This window comes from Dreissena polymorpha, chromosome 5 (genome assembly GCF_020536995.1).
Source record: "Dreissena polymorpha isolate Duluth1 chromosome 5, UMN_Dpol_1.0, whole genome shotgun sequence".
Lineage (NCBI taxonomy): Eukaryota > Metazoa > Mollusca > Bivalvia > Myida > Dreissenidae > Dreissena > Dreissena polymorpha.
The window spans coordinates 66,179,469-66,199,401 of NC_068359.1; the positions used below are offsets into that span (position 1 = coordinate 66,179,469).

Here is a 19,933-nt window from a genome sequence, read left to right on the forward strand (position 1 = left end):
CAATGTCAGATACGCATGAAACCCACCAAGGTCACGCGAATTGTGATAGCCTGTGCCGTACTGCACAACTTGTGATTGATGTGGGGTGAACCACCAATGGATCCAGAACAGCTGGATGACGTACCACAAGGCGACATGTTTCAAGCGGCAAATGATGGCAGACGAGTTCGGGACACAATTGTTGCCAATTACTTTATGTAGTTTTATTGATATTTTCTAAAACATCGCCATTAATTACATGAATTAATGGCTGAATGAATAAAATTGTACGAGACACTATACATAATTGCAATCATACAAAAACAATATGAAATTCAAAAAAGTAAATGAGAATACATGTAAACATAAACTAGTAAAACATTGCCTGAAAGCGTAGACATATATAAATTTCATTCATTTTTGTGTATTTTGTCTATTGCAATGTCAGCTAGCACATTCAATTTATCCGCCAGCGATGCCATTTTCAAGTAATAGGCCTCTTGTGCCACTGACAGGCTGTTCTGGTGCTGGAAGTATGCCAGCTGCATTTCTTTTAAGGATCTGAAAATTGTATACAAGTACGTGTGAATTTCATTTTTCAATGCATTTGCATTTGTTTGTGTAAGTTGTTTTGTGTGTGAAATACCGCGTGTTCGTTAAACATAATGCCATTATAGACATTTCTAGCAGTGGCGGATCAAACATTGGTTAGGTCATCTCATTTAATTTCATTTAGCTTTACAGTGATTTGTTATTACGATAACGCTGATAGATCATTTTTATGGGGTGAAAACAATAAGGATTGTATTTTCATAATTAAAGGTTTATGAATTTGATTGTCCAACCTGGGTGAGTAAGAACAATAAAAATACATTTTGCTACTTTTCCCAGATAACGGTTGAAAGCTTTGTCGGTTAATAGATTCTCATAACTGGATTTCCTACTAACCTTGGGTTAGGTACCGTAATGTTGCACTTGGCAGGTACCGTAATGTTGCACTTGGCAGGTACCGTAATGTTGCTTTTGGCAGTTATGCCGGTGGCAACGTTCTTTTGTGGTTCTGAAAGACACATGTACACTTACATGCGCATGATTTTAATATCATTCAAGTGTATATTGACATCAAAGGGAGTGGTGACAGCTTATGTGTATCAATAAAAATGTCATTGATGAAATAAGTTTTATTCCAAAAATACAGTGTATGCTATTGTTGTTGTTGTTTGTACAATATTTATAAATATTACATTTCCAAAGATTATCCTTATTAATTAATAAAGACTGGTCTATAACATTGATAGCATTCTACACTTTACATTTTTGTTATAACTATTGTGACATGTTGCGTCCGAATTTTCGGTCAATTAAATTATACTAAAATGCTCAGTTGTCATTTTTGTTCTGCAACTCATTGATGTGTTTGATTTGGTTCTACGTACTCTTTGTCGGTTCACTAACTTTAGTGGCAACGAACTTCACATCAGTCACTGGAACTGTTGCTGAAAAATACATGTCGAAATAAAAAAATACCCCATTGCGCGCCCCCGTTGTGTAATGCTCTTGCCGCATATATGGCCTACACGGGTGAGTCCATCTGCAAATGTCATAAGGTAGAAAGGGTACCCGGCACATTGTGTAATCATAAATTTCACATTTGTTAATCATTCAATAACAAACAAGTTTTATAAACACAGACAAAAATATATCTACAGCATATCCACGTGAAAGTAATACCGCAGTCTTAAAATTTCTAGTCGGCATTTTAAAAATATTTACCAGCAATCCCTCCGTTTTTAAACGGTCCATTTAAACCTAACGGAACGACTGGCATATGCTTATTCATTTGAAAATTGGAATTTGCGCAGTGGACATGTGCAAGAGCTTGTGTTTGATATTCATATGTTACGTGTGGGGAAATTTTAGTCTTAATATACGTGTTGGGAAATTTTAGTGTTAAATTATTTCAATAAAAATGAGCATTAATTGTAGATGTGGATGTATCATTGTATGGCAGTTCTATTATTTGACATCGGTTATATGGACGAATTAAAATTTATTGGAATGAACACATTTTGGAATCGAAGTAAGGTGGAATTTGTATGTGTATACCATCAACGGGGACGATCGCTGGTTCGTCTGTGACCTGCGGCGTCTCCGTTGCGTGGCCATTGCTGCCCTGACAGTCCAGGAACAAGGAGGATCCAACTTTTGCCGCTTCAATAAGTGGGACCAAGTCCGCAAGCGCATCGTAGGCAGCCTGGGATGATAAATCTGAAACAAATGAATCCAAGTGTTTATCAAATGTTTCAATGTAAGCAAAAGTGGAAAAATGCTACGATGTTTCGAAAACTTGGATTAAAGACTTCTTTGTAATTACAGTGTATCGAATTTAATTGAACAACACGCACCTCCAAATATAGCAGTGTCAGCGTCATCGCTAACACCGTGAAAACTGGCGGAGCCCGCGAATAGCTCCGACACTGCCGCCGACGTCTTCGTCATTTCTGGCAGCTTTCTGCCGCCGCCAGTACCAGCCAACCCTAGCTTCTGGTCAGTTACTTCTTTCTTTGCATTCTTTTTCTGTATAATATAAAGCTTGTGTGACGCAAACACGACAGCTTACAAGATATAATAACAAAATCCTGATTAGTCGTATTGGTAGAATCAATAAAGAATTGTTAGTTGTATTTTAATCATGACATTTGAAGGAAAATTAACTAGGACTAGGTATGAACGCATCTCGACCTAAAGTCGTGCGTTTATCGAATCTTATACTGTACAATACATTGAATATATTTAAAATTACATTAAGTAATATATAACGTTGATATAATACCATGTTGTTCCATTTCATCTTCACTTGGTTTACTGTCCGCGAACCGTTTCCAACTGCGTTGACCTTTTCAGTCAATTGCTCCCACAGCAAACGCACTTTCCTCGCGGCTCCGGGGCCACCGTTGCTGTGGGATTCTTGCATTTGATTGATATTGTCAAACATAAACTCTCGAATGACCTCGATCTCCATCGGACTCATCATTTTTGATTTTTTTCTATCGCAATCGATATCCGCCATTATTATTGTTTTGCCTAGATATCGTTTGTTAATGTTTACGGAAATACAAAATCGGAATTATGGGAAAAATAACTTGGGTTAAAAATAAGTACTTACCATGGTTAGCTTACCATGTGGTTAAAAGCTTTATACAAGTAAAAATTAACCATGGTATCTTAACTACGATTTTAACCTTGGTTACTTATTTACTATGGTAATTTTTAACCAAGGTTTATACAATTGGCTGAAGCTTTATGTTAAACTCATTCTATGTTGTGTCGACGTGTACTTATCAATGACATTAAGTGCAGACTGATTTACCCCACCCGCTAATGTTGAACTTGTAGTTGTTCTACTTCTAAATGTTGTGATTGAACAATACTTTACCTCGAAATTGTTGATTATAACATCATGAAAATGAATATGACATCATGATACTTTTTGTGTTTGCTATTTTTAAACAAGTTTATTGTATTGGTGAGTTAAGTAGATGCTGATGGCATGTATTTAATTATTGTAGAAAAATCACCATAATTGTTTCTATATTGTTCTCATTTGATTAAAATGTTGTTCAATTGGTCATTGTCAGCTCGGATACTACTTACATGTACCCCGGGTACTCTTTAAGTATACTTACATGTAGGGCTAACCCTGTTACAGTTAATATACTTTAACATAGCCGGAAAATTAATGCTAAATGGGTTGTTGTAGGCTTAATTTTTTTAAATTATGTTCACATTAATGTCAATTTTTTTCTCAAATAGTCTTTATATCATCCAAATTTATACTGAAAAGCATGTTGATGCAGTTTTTTTAAAAGTAAGTTTTATTTAGATAAACAATATAGCTTTACATTTATCTGTAGTGCACTGTACCACATCGGATTTTGGGCAGGAATACTACTCGGGTACAGTCTAATAAGGACCGGGTACGTTTAAGTATATTAACCTTACCCGAGGTACATGCAAGTATGCTTAATGGTACCAGGGGTACATGTAAGTAGTACCCAAGCTGTGAATAACCAATCGAGCATGAGTAAAGTAGATTGTACCTTATGTCTTTAATAATTGCAGAACAATTACCCAGGGACCTATACATACTTGTTTGTATAGGTCCCTGAATTACCTTAATTATTTCTATATTGTTTGCATTTGATTACAATTTATTTATTTGTCAGTTTCAATTCTGCAGTGCTATAAATATGCACCCCCCATCCAAACAATTTATTTCGTGCATATTGATGGGGCTTTTTTATTTATTTACTCCTTTTCTGCATTCCTCCCTTTTGTGTTGGTAATGTGAACATGAAATGATGAGCACTGTCATGTTAATGAATAACTTTTATTTTTTTATAGATTTTGGCATATTTCATATTGCCAAGGGAGATGTTTACTGAGGATTCCATGCCATTAATGTGCAGGCTGTTGCTGACGCCAGCATGAGGTAAAGGTAAATACAGTATTATGATTCATTACCTTATCATTAAATTTGGTATAAAAGCAGTTAAATACCATAAAAGGTTGAAATAAGCGTAATGCTCATCATCTCTGACATCTAATAATAATTAGTTACGTACATGCGCAAAAATCATTTACTACCACAATAAGCACCATTAGCACTGTGCGATCAAGCTTTTGTTCTTTTATGTGTTAGCCAATGCAGCTATCAGTATTATCTTTAAATATTGTCTTAAGTTTCATTATTTCATCTAGGTAACTAAAATATAGTGATCTGATAATACTTAAGCTAGTTTTGTGAAACTTATTGAGATGCTTTCCTACCTTAATCTAACAATATTAACTGTGGACTGCTGTTTTATCAAAGACAAAGCAACTGCCCAATAAAATATTTCAATTTACAGCAATATCTGAGCACTAATGATGAGGGTCATCTGCTGGGAGATAGTGGGTATCCGTTAAGGACTAACCTGATGACCCCTTAACCTCATCCCTCCCATGATGCGGAACTGGTCTACAATGACCATCTATCTTATTGTAGAGGGTGGGTAGTAGAAAAGGCATTTGGAGTGTTGAAATCACGAGATTGGTAACATATTATATAGGTTGTGAAATATAAGTCTTATTAGTGCGAGATCAACTTACCACACAGTATTTAAATGAAGTATTATTGCCAATCTCTTTCTTGTGCCTCACAGTGTTTTAAATCAAACTTAACTTCTAAAGCTTGATAACGTACAACTTTAATTATCAAATTTTAGAATTTATATGTAAATTAACTTTTATAATAACGGAGGGTTGTTTGCATGTGTGAATATGATGTTTCATAAAAAATGTCCGTTTAAATAAACTGTTGTATTATTAACCAGGTTTTCCAAAGGAAAAAACTGGTTATTAGATTGGCGAATGCGGGCGGGCTGGCTGGCGGGCTGGCGGGCGGAACAAGCTTGTCCGGGCCATAACTATGTCGTTCATTGTCAGATTTTAAAATCATTTGGCACATTTGTTCACCATCATTGGACGGTGTGTTGCGCGAAATAATTACGTCGATATCTCCAAGGTCAAGGTCACACTTTGAGTTCAAAGGTAAAAAATGGCCATAAATGAGCTTGTCCTGGCCATAACTATGTCATTCATTGTGAGATTTTAAATCATTTGGCACATTTGTTCACCATCATGGGACGGTGTGTCGCACGAAAGAATCACGTCAATATCTCCAATGTCAAGGTCGCCACCACTAAAAATAGATTTTTTTTAAAAACAAACTTGTTCATTTCAAAAGTTCAGTTTGAGTTTTCTCCCTTTATCAGATTTTTTTTTCACAATGAAAACCTGGTTTTGTGACAATTTTGTCCCTTGTTCATTTTATTTTAAATCTTAAAAATTTATTTTGCTTATCCTCAAACTCTATGTATGAAATATTGTTTACTAGTGCATTTAAATGATATTGTGCATTAATAGTGAATACAGGCACAAATAAAGTGTTTTGTAGGCTATATATTATATATAATTAGTATTGAACTTAAATTAATGTCAATGGTATCAGGACAATTTAGTCACTTAGACAAATGTCTATGTTAAAGAAATACTTTTGATATTTGTTTAGATATCTGCATGCCACTGGTGGATGTTGGCCTTTCAAGTCCAATAAGTGCTGTGAAATATCAACTGTGTTCATGCCTCTGCATAACCTATGTCTGGATTCAAACGTTCCACTGATAGAGGAATTGGTTGGAAACGTGATGGAACCGGAATTTATGAACAACACACCAGTACATCGAGCAGCATGTGATAAGAGGCAGCAGCTGATCAAACTGTTTCATAAAAAATGTTAAAAAATTATAGTTATAAATGTTATAAAGTGATAGATGGCTTGAGTCTTCTCTGAATAGGCAGAGCTACACTACTCAGCCGAATGGCGTAAAGTTGTGTCATAGCTGATTTGGAAGGATTGGTATTCATGGTCGTCTAGACACAATAGTTACAACAGCTGATGTTTGCATGTTTTATAATTGTGTATGCATAATTTGTTTAATATTAACTTCAAGGTTATAGGTTTGTGGAAAAAAAATGCCAATGTTCTGAGGACCAATAAAAAAGTTATGTGTTAGATATTACCAAGTGCTTGATTTAATATTTATTTTTAAGGGAACTTTTCCTAAATTTTGGCAGATATTTAAGTTTTTCATTAAACGCTTTTATATTGATACATGTAAACACTGGATCTAAAAAGCTCCAGTAAAAAAAGAATACAATTAAAGAAAGATAAAAAGTAACTTCTACAGGGCTCAAACCACTGACCCCTGAAGTAAAAGCCTCACACTAAGACCACTTGTCCGTCCATGTTGATACAATGAGTGATGTATTTTACGCTTTATATAAGCAATCCTCATCGTGTCACAAAATATAACGACAACAACAGAACTCTACAAATTATTCAATTGTCGAGTGTTGCAGCAGGTAGTTGCTTTAAAATTTTCAAGTTTTTAAATCGTCAAAAGATGCATATAATGGATGTTTTAGAGCATGGTAAATGTTCAGTATTACTGTTTCCTCACAAATATCATAACTACAACAAAATTTTGCGAATCTTGAACTCTTTTTTTTAATTTAGTCAATTTACCAAAACTGGAAAAAAAAGGTCCCTTGAATATTGAACAGTTATCTGAGCTCCAGAAAAGACCATATACTCAAGGTACTTTGCCCCATTTACATTTTTTCAAGTGATATTTTACCCACTGACTTTCGCTCTAAAAGGTGTTCTCTGTAATGAACATTCTCAAAGCCACATTAAAACAAGGGCTGTTAGTCAAACATGCCTGCCCCCCATATGGGCTGTCAGTTGTAGTGGCAGTCATTGTGTGAATACGTTTTTTGTCACTGTGAACTTGACCTATGACCTAGTGAACTGAATATCAATAGGGGTCATCTGCCAGACATGATAAATGTACCTATGAAGTTTCATAATCCTAGCTGTTAGCATTCTTGAGATACCATCCGGAAACCATTTTACTATTTCGAGTCACCGTGACCTTGACATTTGATCTAGTGACCTGAAAATCAAAAGGGGTCATCTGCAAGTCATGATCAATGTACCTATGAAGTTTCATGATCCTAGGCGTAAGCATTCTTAATTTATCATCTGGAAATCATTTTACTGTTTTGACTCACTGTGACCTTGACCTGTGACCTGACAATCAATAGGGGTCATCTGCCAGTCATGATTAATCTACCTATGAAGTTTCATGATCCTAGGCCTAAGCTTTCTTGAGTTATCTATCATCTGGAAACCATCTGGATGGACAGACCGACCAAGCGAAACTATATACCCACTCTTCTTTGAAGGGGGGCATAAAAAGTGGGCTTGTAAATGTATCGGTACTTTATTATAATAAGTGTGCTGTCTATAAATATGGATATTATTGTCATAAAAAATAGAAGTTTTCCAGTATATTAGATTGTTTCCGAATGTATTTACTAAACGTTACCCCTTTATGATTCTCTGTTCAATTATTTAGTCATCTACCGTTAAAATATGTTGTTTACCTGTGCAATTTTTTTGTATTTTCATTGAAATGTTTATCATAATAATGTTTATGGTATTTGATAACTGTTGCTATGACACTAGTTTTCAATTAATAAAACACAAAGAACATTCACAAATATTTATTATTAATCAGGAAGTACAATATATTAACTGGGCATGGTATTATAATTCATATGACAATTTATATCTTACATGATAGTATGTGTAATAATAAGTTTCATAGACTCACTGAACACCATCACATGTAAAATCAATTAAAAGTTCCAGAAACAATTGAGCAATTTAAAATTTCATTTTTTTTAAAGAGAAACAAGTTCCTCATGATTATTGCTTATGTTCCTCTGAATGGCATATCTTTCCCTTAACGCCATCAACATCTCCTCCCGAGTTTTAGTTACGCTGTTGCTTCATTCTTCACATGTTGCTGAAAGCAGATAAATTTACTAGTTTATACATTTAACAGAACTAAATATTAAATACACAACATATGACACTATGGTCATAATAAGTTAGCATGCCTACATGACCTGGTTTTGTTTCTCAAAGTTGTTTTTTGTATTGCAAAATTAACCTAGCTTTCTGAATTTAAACTCAACATTTGTGTGTGACACTAATGCTCTACATTCCAATTTCTGTTAAAGTACATTGATGTCCAAAACATTAAATAAAAAATACCTTGACACACAAGTTCATACCCTGGTAAATAGATTACCGGTAATAAAAATAAATGAAAAAAGGCAGCAATACTTTATCCCCATAAAACAGAGTACAATGAAAAACAAGAGCACCGCATAACAGGTGTGAACGCTCGGCTGCGGGTGCATTTTTTAACGAATAAAAGCTTGTCAGAATTATTTTAAGGTCACAGTGACCTTCACCTTTGACCTAGTGACCCAAATATGGGTAAGGCGTGTAGAACTCATCAAGGTGGGGCTGCATATGAAGTTTCAAAGTTATAGGTGGAAGCACTTTGATTTTATGGCCAAAGTTCAATACATTGACAAAATGTTAAGGTTTGAGCATGGCATGACGCGGAGGACACGACACGCTGGCTATGACAATACCTTGGGTTTTCTCTGAAAACAGCCCAGCTAAAAATTGAAAACATAAAATGTTACATTTTAATTGTAGAAAATAATAAGCAGTAAGCTTTACTATAATCTATAGAAAAAAACTAATAATTCTTATTTGTTGCTTCTGCCTTCAGTTTTATGTTTTAACGTAGCTGTGTGACACAACTTCTGTTTGAGTTTTGACAACCGTGTTCTCTGTCCATTCAATTTTGGTCCTTCAGCCAGTAATAACATTTTGTTGTCTGGAAAAACAAAGAATTGAAAACTTTACATGTAACACAGTTTTGCAGAGAAAGCAATATAAATCAATGTTGATTATTTACATCTTGTGAATCAACACTATAATAAATTATTGTGGACAATGATATTTATTTAATGCTTTCCGGTGGTTTATAGAGAAATATCGGTGGATTAAAACTGATAATTTCACTGTTTCAAACAATGAAAATGATCATTGAGAATTATCAATAATTTTCACTGTTTACTGTGAACTATTTGACAAAATGACAACATAATCCCAACAACATTCTTAAGTAAAACTCTTTAACAATGTATATAAACTGCGAAAAAAGCATAAAATAAAAAGAAAGTTTGTTGGATTCGGTGGAATATCGATTTTATTTCACTCGTGATCATAGAAAAAATATATTTTCAATCGTGATTGCGCCACTTGGAAAATATCATTGTCAATGATCACTCATGAATTAAAAACGATAATCCACCGAATCCAACAAATATCCTCTATATAATAGACAATCAAATAGCATTCTCAATGATATGACATTTGTAATTACTAAACATGTTGTGTCATGTGAATCTAATACCTTATTGAAATAAAATATTTAATAATTGAACACAAAAATGCTGACATGACAAACTTTCAATCCATGATGTCTTGTTATTGTCAGCCTGAATTCCGATTGGTCTATATTAAATTATATTATTAAACAGTTAATTGATCTACACCACAGTCGCATTTCTGCATAGAAAGAACAAAACAATTAATCTTACCAATATAGTTTTATTCATGGATAAAGATTATTGTCAATATCTATTGCCGCCTTAAAGAGTCTTTTGATGATCTTTGCTTTGGCAGACACTTGGCTGAAATAATTTGCGTTCAGATTTATCCTGAACGCGAATTATTTCAGCTGTCTTCATTCATGACCAACAAGTTCTCAACTCACATTTCAACCGTCTCCATCCAAAATAACTTATTTTTGCGTTTACTAGTAACGGAAGGAGAGTGTCGGCAAAACAGCAATCTGTAGCCTTCCACACGGGTCTACACGTCGTTTTCCAATGTTTGTTTTTGTTTCGATTCACAACTAGCATTGTCTTTGTTAATCCAAATAATTAGACGTAAATCGACCTCATATTTATAGGAATTTGTTTTTTTTGCGATGTTTTCCTTGGCTGACAGAACGCGCGAAAATTACGTTATGCAATTTTTCAGACTGTGTCACTATTTTTTTCGGTAACAAAATACGTATATTTAAGTAGTCGTATTTTATGTATGTTGCATTTACGATTTCGTTGATGAAACGGAGTTTATGTAAAATCGTAAACGACTAAATTAATCTCGATACATAATTTACGATCGTATAAAAATACGTAATTATTGATGAAACGGCCCCCTGTCTCGTAAATGGTTTTTCAATTATTACGCTATTTGTATAGATATTTGACCTTAAATTTTGAACTATGTACACAACCAAAATGGTGAAGAATAGTTTTAGCTCAACTATATAATAAAATGTTTTTAATTAAGACACTTAAACAACATATTTTTACAATCGCATATATTTTAATGCACTTTAAAACAATGACTCGTTACTGGTTGCACTTTTGAAGACATCCGTACATTTATTTTTTTTCCCAAAAATATTCACTAATCAACTTTTAAAAACTGACATTTATTTTTTAAAGAAGTATATATAACGAACACATTTTGGCGAAGACATGCTTATTATGTCAACGTATGATATCAAAACGGTTTTTATGTAAAGTTTGAATTGCAAATAACCATTCATGTCATATATTTTCTTTTCTGGTCATTTACTTCTGTCTAAAAATGCAAAATTACATAGCAATTCATATTAATATTTTATTATATGCTGCATTAAAACCCGAAGACATCAATTGTCGCTCATAAGCCGGATTCACTCTTTAAATACAACGCATACTTCGGGTTGTCTCTAAAAGCATGTATGCAATGTATGTATTTAGGAATACATAAAAAAGAAACCCATACATATTTTATAACAAATATTTATCAGCAAAATTTAAATTTGGTAAACGAAGTAATATATTAGCAAATAAAATTATATTTTGGCAAGGCGAAGGCAATTATGTCCGTTAAATGTTGTTGTCGGTATATTTTACTAAATCTGAATCAAATTTAAAACATACGCCACAAAGTTAAAACTATTAAGTTGCCAATTGATTTGCGCATCGATTTAAACAATGAATCATGAGTATTGTTGTTTATGTTAGGTGAATTTAAGCGTTATAGAAACACTTGCAGCTTTGTATGCAATACATGTATATCTATTCAGGATAATAGATATATTATATTTACATAACCGAATAAAAACTATTTGCTATTAAGTGTTAATACAGAGTTACTATAATTACATAATAAGAATAACAATATGACATTTTGAAACATTCACAAATTACAGATGACCTTAAAACATTTGATTTATAAATCGCATGTACACAAGGCTAAAATGAAGCAAATAACACGTGGATCTGTTGTAAAGACATCTATATGATTACTATGTTTAGGTTTGGCTCTGACCTAACCCTGGTTTCAAAGCGAAAATGTCAGAATTCGTATAGTTTGGATTTGAAAAGTGTTTGTGAGCTGAAAGAAAATATTCGTTGATTTTTAGTGTTTATTTGCTTTCAAATATCTTTAAGGATAAAAGGAAGTTACACTATCACCACATACATCCACAATTATTTTAATCGTGACAAAATTGATAAACATCGGGCTAATATGTAATACAGCATGCAGGAGATGATTCATATTTTACAATATTACACCTCAAACATATTGGTCCTTCTATATCTATATGACTGGTTTCAGTCTATAAAATGCGATATAGTAATCTAATAGTATATGGACCGGTCACTATTTTTGTACATGGACCGTTCGGGGTTACACACTACTAAATTTCCATTGTTTTACTGTAAAATGACGTCATTTGTTAACGAAATGACGTCATTATTCCTGCCAAATTCTTCAGTTTATCTATTTCAGATCTTAACCATAAACAATCGTACAACACTGTACAATGGTAAAGGGGAAACTCTTCGGTGTAATATAAGAAATAGTAAACTCAACTTCGGTCCCAATGGCATTGTGCTGTTACACTTTTGTTATTTATGAAGTTGGGCTAGAGCTAGGTGCGGAGGGCGCAGATATGTACAATTTAGTACGGGTTTGGTACGGTCTATACCGGGTTTTAGCTTTTCGCGTTGTAGAAGTTGTTCCCCTTAGATAAATGTTCACCACTGGAAAATCATATACGTTTAGGCGGCTTTTTGCAGGCAAAGTGATTTTCACCCAAAATAGGTCCCCTTTATGCCCCCACAGTGTAAGTTTGTGTTTTATATGATGTTATTATATAATTACTTTGCATTATGAAAGTCGCAATCCTGTATTATTCTTTGTGAGGTTATTTTTTGTCGTGTTTTTAATGGTTGTGACGTCACGTTAAATTTTACTATTTGTTTAAGAGAGTGATTATTCCTTTTGTATGTAAATCTATCTGTTATTCAGACATTATGCTATTATATAATGAATAGGACAGTACATTTTTGCTGTTTATGAATAGGACAGTACATTATTGCTGTTTATAGGTCTCAGGCCAAGGCATATATTTTTGCCTGGGTTCATGGTTCGTTTATGCATGCATATAGTACCGGTCCGTCCGGGAAATTAGGTTTTTCCAGGTCCGTCCGGGAAAATTAGTTTCTTTCAGGTCCGTCCGGGAAATTTAGGTTCTTTCAGTTTATCTGAAATTCAGCTAAGGCACATGTTTTTCTGAGTTTAAGGATTAATAGATTAAGGCATTTCACATTCTGATTTGTTTATTAGGCATACATGTATGATATTCATATTATGATCATGTATGAATTCTGTATGGTGGACTTATTAGCGTTATTTGTATACTTTCAGTCTTTTACCTTGGCTCTCCGGGGCGACATAATGAATAAAAGGAAGAAAAACAAACATTAAGGCTTTGTCATTATAGTAAAAGAACTGTTACTCAGTAAAGATGGATAACTTTCTAAGAACTATACGCGCCATCCGCAGACGTATAGAGGCAAACATTCTTAACATCGAAAAATATAAATATAACAAAGTGGTGTTACTTGAAATACAATCAACTTTGGAAGAAGAATTGTCAAATTTTACTGTAAAATGGGATGAATTTCACGAGTATTTATCGATCATAGAAAATGAAATCCCTGAAGCAAAGGCGGAAAAAGGTGCACAAGTAGTCTTAAAAAAGGCTTTGGAAGAAAAGGTAGAACTCTCAGTTCGTATAATAAACACACTGCTAACTGCACCTGACAATGCTGAGGAGGATGAAAGCTCCGTCAGTGGTAGTAGGCGTTCCTCACGATCAAGTAATAGTAGTAGATCAAAGGCGATAAGTGATGCTGTAATAGAAAGGAAAGTAAAGGCCGAAACCGCTCGAGCTAGATTGCAGTATGTGGAGGAAGCGGAAAGATTAAAAAAGGAACAGTATGAATTAGAATTAAGCGTTCAGAAGAGACGAAGTGAAATGGAATCCAACTTGAACATATTGAAGTGTAAACAAGAGGTTGTGGAATCAGAGGCAGAGCTGAGAGCTGTAGAAGAAATGTTGAATGAAAATTGTAGTGTTAAAAGTGAAGCGGTGAAGTCTGTTTCATCCATCTCTAAGAAAAGCAAAAGTGAAATAGTCAATGACTATCTGAACAAACTCCCGGCCAGGCTAGATTCCCAATCTAAGATACAGCAAGACACATTTCACTTAAGGCCAAGTGCTCCAGAATTTGTCCCTCAAACAACTGCGAACTTTGCTAACTACATGGTGAAGAAAGATCTCCTCCTTTCAAGAGTCACTAAATTCAATGACAGACCTGAACAGTTTTACACATGAAAAATTAGCTTTCGGAGCATTTGCACAGAAATAGAAACAAATGACAGAGAAGAACTTGACTTACTTCTGAAGAATCTTGGCCCAGAGTCCGGTCGCCAGGCTAACTCCATTCGTAATGCGAACCCACATGATGTTCACGGAGCGCTAGAAAAGATATGGGAGCGATTAGATCTTCGTTTCGGTGCTCCTGAGCAAGTGGCCGACAGTTTGCGCCGAAGAGTTGATGCTTTCCAGAAAATAGGAAACGAAAAAGAAAAGCTGTATGATCTAGCTGATTTAATTGAAGAGATTAATAGTGTGAAGAGCAATTCCAAATACAGTGGATCAATGTCATTTTGTGATTCTTCCCTAGGTGTCAACTCTATATTGTGTAAACTACCATCGTTTGTTCAGAATAAATGGGTTGATCACTGCAGCAACTATAAAATAAAGAACTATGTCATGTATCCACCATTCCAGGTTTTCGTGGACTTCGTTAGAAAGATGGCGGTTCGTCAGAATGACCCTAGTTTTAATTTACATGCACTAGGTAAACCGGATACGACTAAAGCAATTGAGAAGTCTAGTAGGTTAGGATCAAGAACAGGTGTTTATAGCAGAAAGACAAACGCACATTCTGACAATTGCAAAACTAAGAACAGAACGGAACCATATTGTGCCATACACGGACAAAATTCTAGGCACGAACTTAAAGACTGTAAATCGTTTTTACAGAAATCCATTCAAGAAAAGAGGGAAATTGTAAAGAAGCAAGGTTTGTGTTTTAAGTGCATGACATATAAACATTTAGCGAGTGAGTGTAAAGTCCCAGTTAAGTGTGAAAGGTACAACAAATCTAGGCATTGTACTGCATTTCATATTGACACTGAAACGTTAAAAAACCAAGGCGGGGAAACACCGAGGTCCAGTGAGCACGGCGGGGAACCTAAGAACCAGGTCAGTCCCAGATGCACGGAAATATGTGGAAGTGTTATTGGCGGCAAATCTTGCGCTAAAACAATGTTAGTAAGTGTATATCCAGAAGGCGAGAGACACAAGGCTATTCAATGTTATGCGGTCGTCAATGACCAAAGTAACAGGACATTAGGCAAAAGTGAAATCTTTGATCTTTTTATTAATAGTTCTACTTGTGTACAAGAAAACTATACGCTTTCTACATGTGCTGGAAGTGTGAAGACAATAGGTAGGCGTATGTCTGGTCTTGCCATTGAGTCTCATGATAATACATGTGTTTTGAAGTGTCCCGCAGTTCTTGAATGTAATGACATTCCAGACAATAAAGGTGAGATAGCAACACCAAATATCGCGAGATTATATCCACATCTGAAAGACATTGCCCACTTAGTGCCGGAGTTTTGTCCGGAAGCTGAAATTCTACTCCTAATAGGTCGTGATATGTCTGAGGCACACCACGTTTTAGACCAAAAAGTAGGAAATAACAGTGAACCTTATGCACAGCAACTTAGATTAGGTTGGTCTATCATTGGCGAGACCTGCTTAGGAAAGGTTCATCAGTCAAACACAGTAAACGTGAATAAGATAAGTGTGTTGTACAACGGCAGGAGTACTATACTACAGCCATGTGAGAACGTCATTAAAGTTAAAGAAATTGATGTCTTTACACGCACACCCGATGATGACATTGTAGGCATGTCACAAGAGGACAAACAGTTTGTCAAAATTATGGACACCAGCATGAAGAAAATGTCTAATGGTCATTTGTCGGCTCCGTTGCCTTTTAAGGAACAAAGACCTAGACTCCCGTCAAATTTTGGGCAAGCAAAGCATCGGACAGAAACATTAGTCAAACAGTTGAAGAATAATCCTGCAAAATGTGAACAGTTTGTTGAATTTATGGGGAAGATGTTTAAGAACAACCACGCAGAGTTAGCGCCATCCGTTGCCCAGGGTGATGAAGTCTGGTATCTCCCTATATTTGGGGTATTCCACCCGAAAAAGTCCGACAAAATTAGAGTCGTGTTTGATTCAGCAGCGAAATATCAAGGAACCAGTCTTAATGATGTTCTATTGACAGGTCCTGATCTTACAAACAATCTTGCCGGAGTCCTTACAAACTTTCGAAGAGAAAAATATGCGGCGATGGCAGACGTCGAGCAGATGTTTTTTAATTTCGAAGTGCATGAGGAACACAGAGACTTTCTGCGTTTCATATGGTTCCATGAAAATGATATGTCTATGAGAATCTTGCCAGTCGGTCCACTCCTTGAGTAACCTTTCAGGAAGTTGATCATCCCAATCGAGTGTCTGATTTTGCATAGCCTGTTTATTCACTTGACAAAACCAGGTATGATACGTGTAGCAAAAGCATGATATCAAATTGACGCGTGTGCGCAGAGGGTAATCAGATTGCGTGCTGCGGGTATTCAGATTATCACCTTCAATCGGAGCCGAGTTAATAAACACCCCGCTTATAAGATAACAGAATTAAAACATTCAATCAGGTGTGGTGTAATACAAAACTCCGCTGATAGTTTACCTGTGCATTCCGTTGATATTTCTATTATGACATAACAAAAACACAAGTTAAATGCCCCGTCTTTTATATTTCTTATAAATTTTAATGAAAATCATACCTGTTTTTTATTATTGTTCACATTTGTTATAATAATCATTATATTGAATAATGTAACTTAACTACCTTCTTTGCATATGTATGTTTAATATAGATGTATATATAATTTTCAATTTGTTTATTCTATGCTTTTATAGTATGTACCACCTATTATGTAGCATATATTTATATACACATTCCGACCAAAATGCAGGTGTATGTACTGGATTTTTTACTATTATTACTTTCTATTATCATTATCAGATTTGGAATTGAGAGAAACATACTCATTTACAGACAAGCTTATATAAAGCTGACTGCTGTTCAGTTTTATTTTATTACAAACAGCTGCAAATTTTTACTTTTTGTTTATATTCTTGGCACTATTTCGGCCTATTTTTTATTTTATTTTATGAAATTCAAAATGTGGCTCTTACAAGAGAATGCCTCCACGTGGCAAGAGCTGGGCAACATATTCATAATGTTGGCAAACTACCTCTTGATATATATAGAGAAATTTAGTGTTTGTACAGCGGGAATTTCGGTACAGACGCGCGTTTAAGTTCTAGTGAAGAATTACCGAAATCCCCGCTTATAGGCAACGTATGCTATCAAGAATGCTTAATAATTAATATGAATATCATTATTTGCCCATTAACATATATGCGAGACCAAACACCAATCATGCCGATGACATATTGAACCTTCAAGGCGAAACTATTGTGGATTTAGGTACTCGGCGGGCGAATGTAGAATTACCAAAATCCCCGCTTTCAACAGTAGTCACCAAAGGGGAGATTGTTGTTACGTTTTTGTCTGTATCACTTATTTCTACTATAAGAAAGCACTACCACGATTTTGTTTGACACTTGAAGGCTTGTACAGCGGGGATTTCGGTACCGGCGCGCGTTTATATTCTTGTGTAGAATTACCGAAATCCCCTCTAAGAAGCAACGTATTCTGTCAAGAGAGCTTTATTATTAATATTAACATAATTATTTGCACACTAACATTTAAGCGATGTCAAGGCTCGGCAGGCGTATTTAATGTTAACGGGGATTTCAGAGGAATACGGGGAAATCGGTAATTACGCGGATTACGGTATTTCGGAATTTCGGTATTTCTACACACCATTTAACAGCAATGTAAATAAACTGATTGTTTATAAACACAATTGACTTGGTGGGCACTGTATTTTTAGCTCAAAACAAGTTGTATTGCTCATTTTTATAGTAATGTCCAATAGCATATATATATATATTTTTTCGTTAACCTTTATAAATAAAAAATGCAAACAATATTTAAAAATCGGTAATAATTAACGGATCGTAAACTTTTATGAGCCTTTAAGTTTAATAGTTTAATAGTAATAAAATAAGTTCATAGTCGTTCACCCTTCTAAGAATGTATCACACGGAAACTGTTTAACGTGCATTACTCAGGATATAAAATATAATCATACTTATTGCAAGATGTTATAGCAATCAGTGACGGAAAGCTAATTACACTGTCAAGTTGTGAGACAATAATAGATTGTCCTCTCAACGTTGAAAAAGATAAGACTGACAGGCCGACGTACGGTATTTATATGTTATATTTGCATAGCAATCTCATCTACATGGTGTAATATTTCATTATTTAGTGGTGTAGAAACAAATATTTCAATTGACCAATCTAACCAAAATGCGTTATACCACTTGCACATAAATAACGCAATAAGAACCAAAACGGAAGATCGTACAACATAAAACACCCTCCGTTCACTTCGCGTGTACGATCAGGTGGATGGATACTTCAACGATCCATTAAAATAACATATTACCATTTGGTTAAACATAAAATGAAAACAGTCAAATATAAGGCGACACCATTATTTTTTAATTACGATTTCCATAGAAATATTTGCGCCGAAAACGTACGTCAGTTTACTTTATATTTAGAATAGTGTGTCTATACGCACCTTTCAACTGAATGTTATTGTATATTTAGTCAGTATTTCTTAATGTTTAGTCACGTAGCGTTTCCCTCGGTCTTTAACCAACGCTACATTTCGAAACGGTTTTCTTAAACAAACTGCACTCGTTTTATAATTAACATGTCCGATACATGCATGTTATATTAACGGCATCCTAATGGAATACCACTTCGATTTGCTTCATGTCTATAACGGTTTTAATTGAAAGTAATGGGTTCATGTTAGAACGTTCACAGTGGATTTGAATATTGTGTTGATTCCCTACGTCTTAAATGTCGAAACGCATTTTTATCATTTAGATACCTAAACAAATTTATATTTTTATATCAGACTTTAACATTGGAAATTTAATTTTAAAAGCAATTACCCACACTCATTTCGTTACCTCGAAGAAGTCTAAGAACTGCAGTAGTGTCATTGTTGAGATTTTGCTTTTGACATAAAATCAAACGCTTGTTACGGACCAATGCACCAAATTCATGAAAGTAAGTTAAAAAAAGTGTAATAAACACGTATTAGTTCGAGTATAAGATATCATATATTGTTCTGTACAACTATTGCATAAATTAAATTGTATATATTCTTGCATCCGATTATCTTTCAAAAAAAAGTATATAGGCTAAATTTTTATTGACGTCAAAATGTCAAAGCAATCAGCAGCGCGTCAACTTCATACATGAAGGCATTGTTGTATTATAATATATCACACATGGCTACCTTTTTTTGTCAAATAAAAACAGTGTCGATGATGGTTTATATAGTTTATCGCGCATACATATTTTGTTTTTAATAAACAGGTTTTATGTAAAATTAATCTGACTCGTTATAAACTCGTTTATTGAAATTATATTCGACGTGGCGAGTAAATAATTCAATTCACCGATGTTCACGTCTACTTCATTTATATGATACTCATATGCATCAATATCAAGACATGGGCAGGAAAACATGACACAAAAACAAGCAATTCATAAATGTATTGTTTCAATAAAAGAATTGAGATGTTTAAAAAAGACGTTTACCGTGAATATTTATTTGAATATATCATTATATTTGATTGTAATATAATTATTTATTACATCATATTGTACACATAGTAAACGTACGAAACAGGATAAA

At 34.5% G+C, this 19,933-nt stretch overlaps 1 protein-coding gene across 1 annotated transcript; it reads right to left on the bottom strand.

Annotated features, from left to right (window-relative positions):
• Nucleotides 1–1,407: 1,407 nt before the first annotated feature.
• On the bottom strand, nt 1,408–2,678 carry LOC127831295 (uncharacterized). The gene is made up of 3 exons (XM_052356268.1): nt 2,385–2,678; nt 2,086–2,247; nt 1,408–1,475 (listed from the first exon to the last, which is right to left on the bottom strand). The coding sequence occupies exons 1-3, from the start codon at nt 2,476–2,478 to the stop codon at nt 1,408–1,410; spliced, it is 324 nt and encodes a 107-aa protein (XP_052212228.1). The 5' UTR covers nt 2,479–2,678.
• Nucleotides 2,679–19,933: the final 17,255 nt, after the last annotated feature.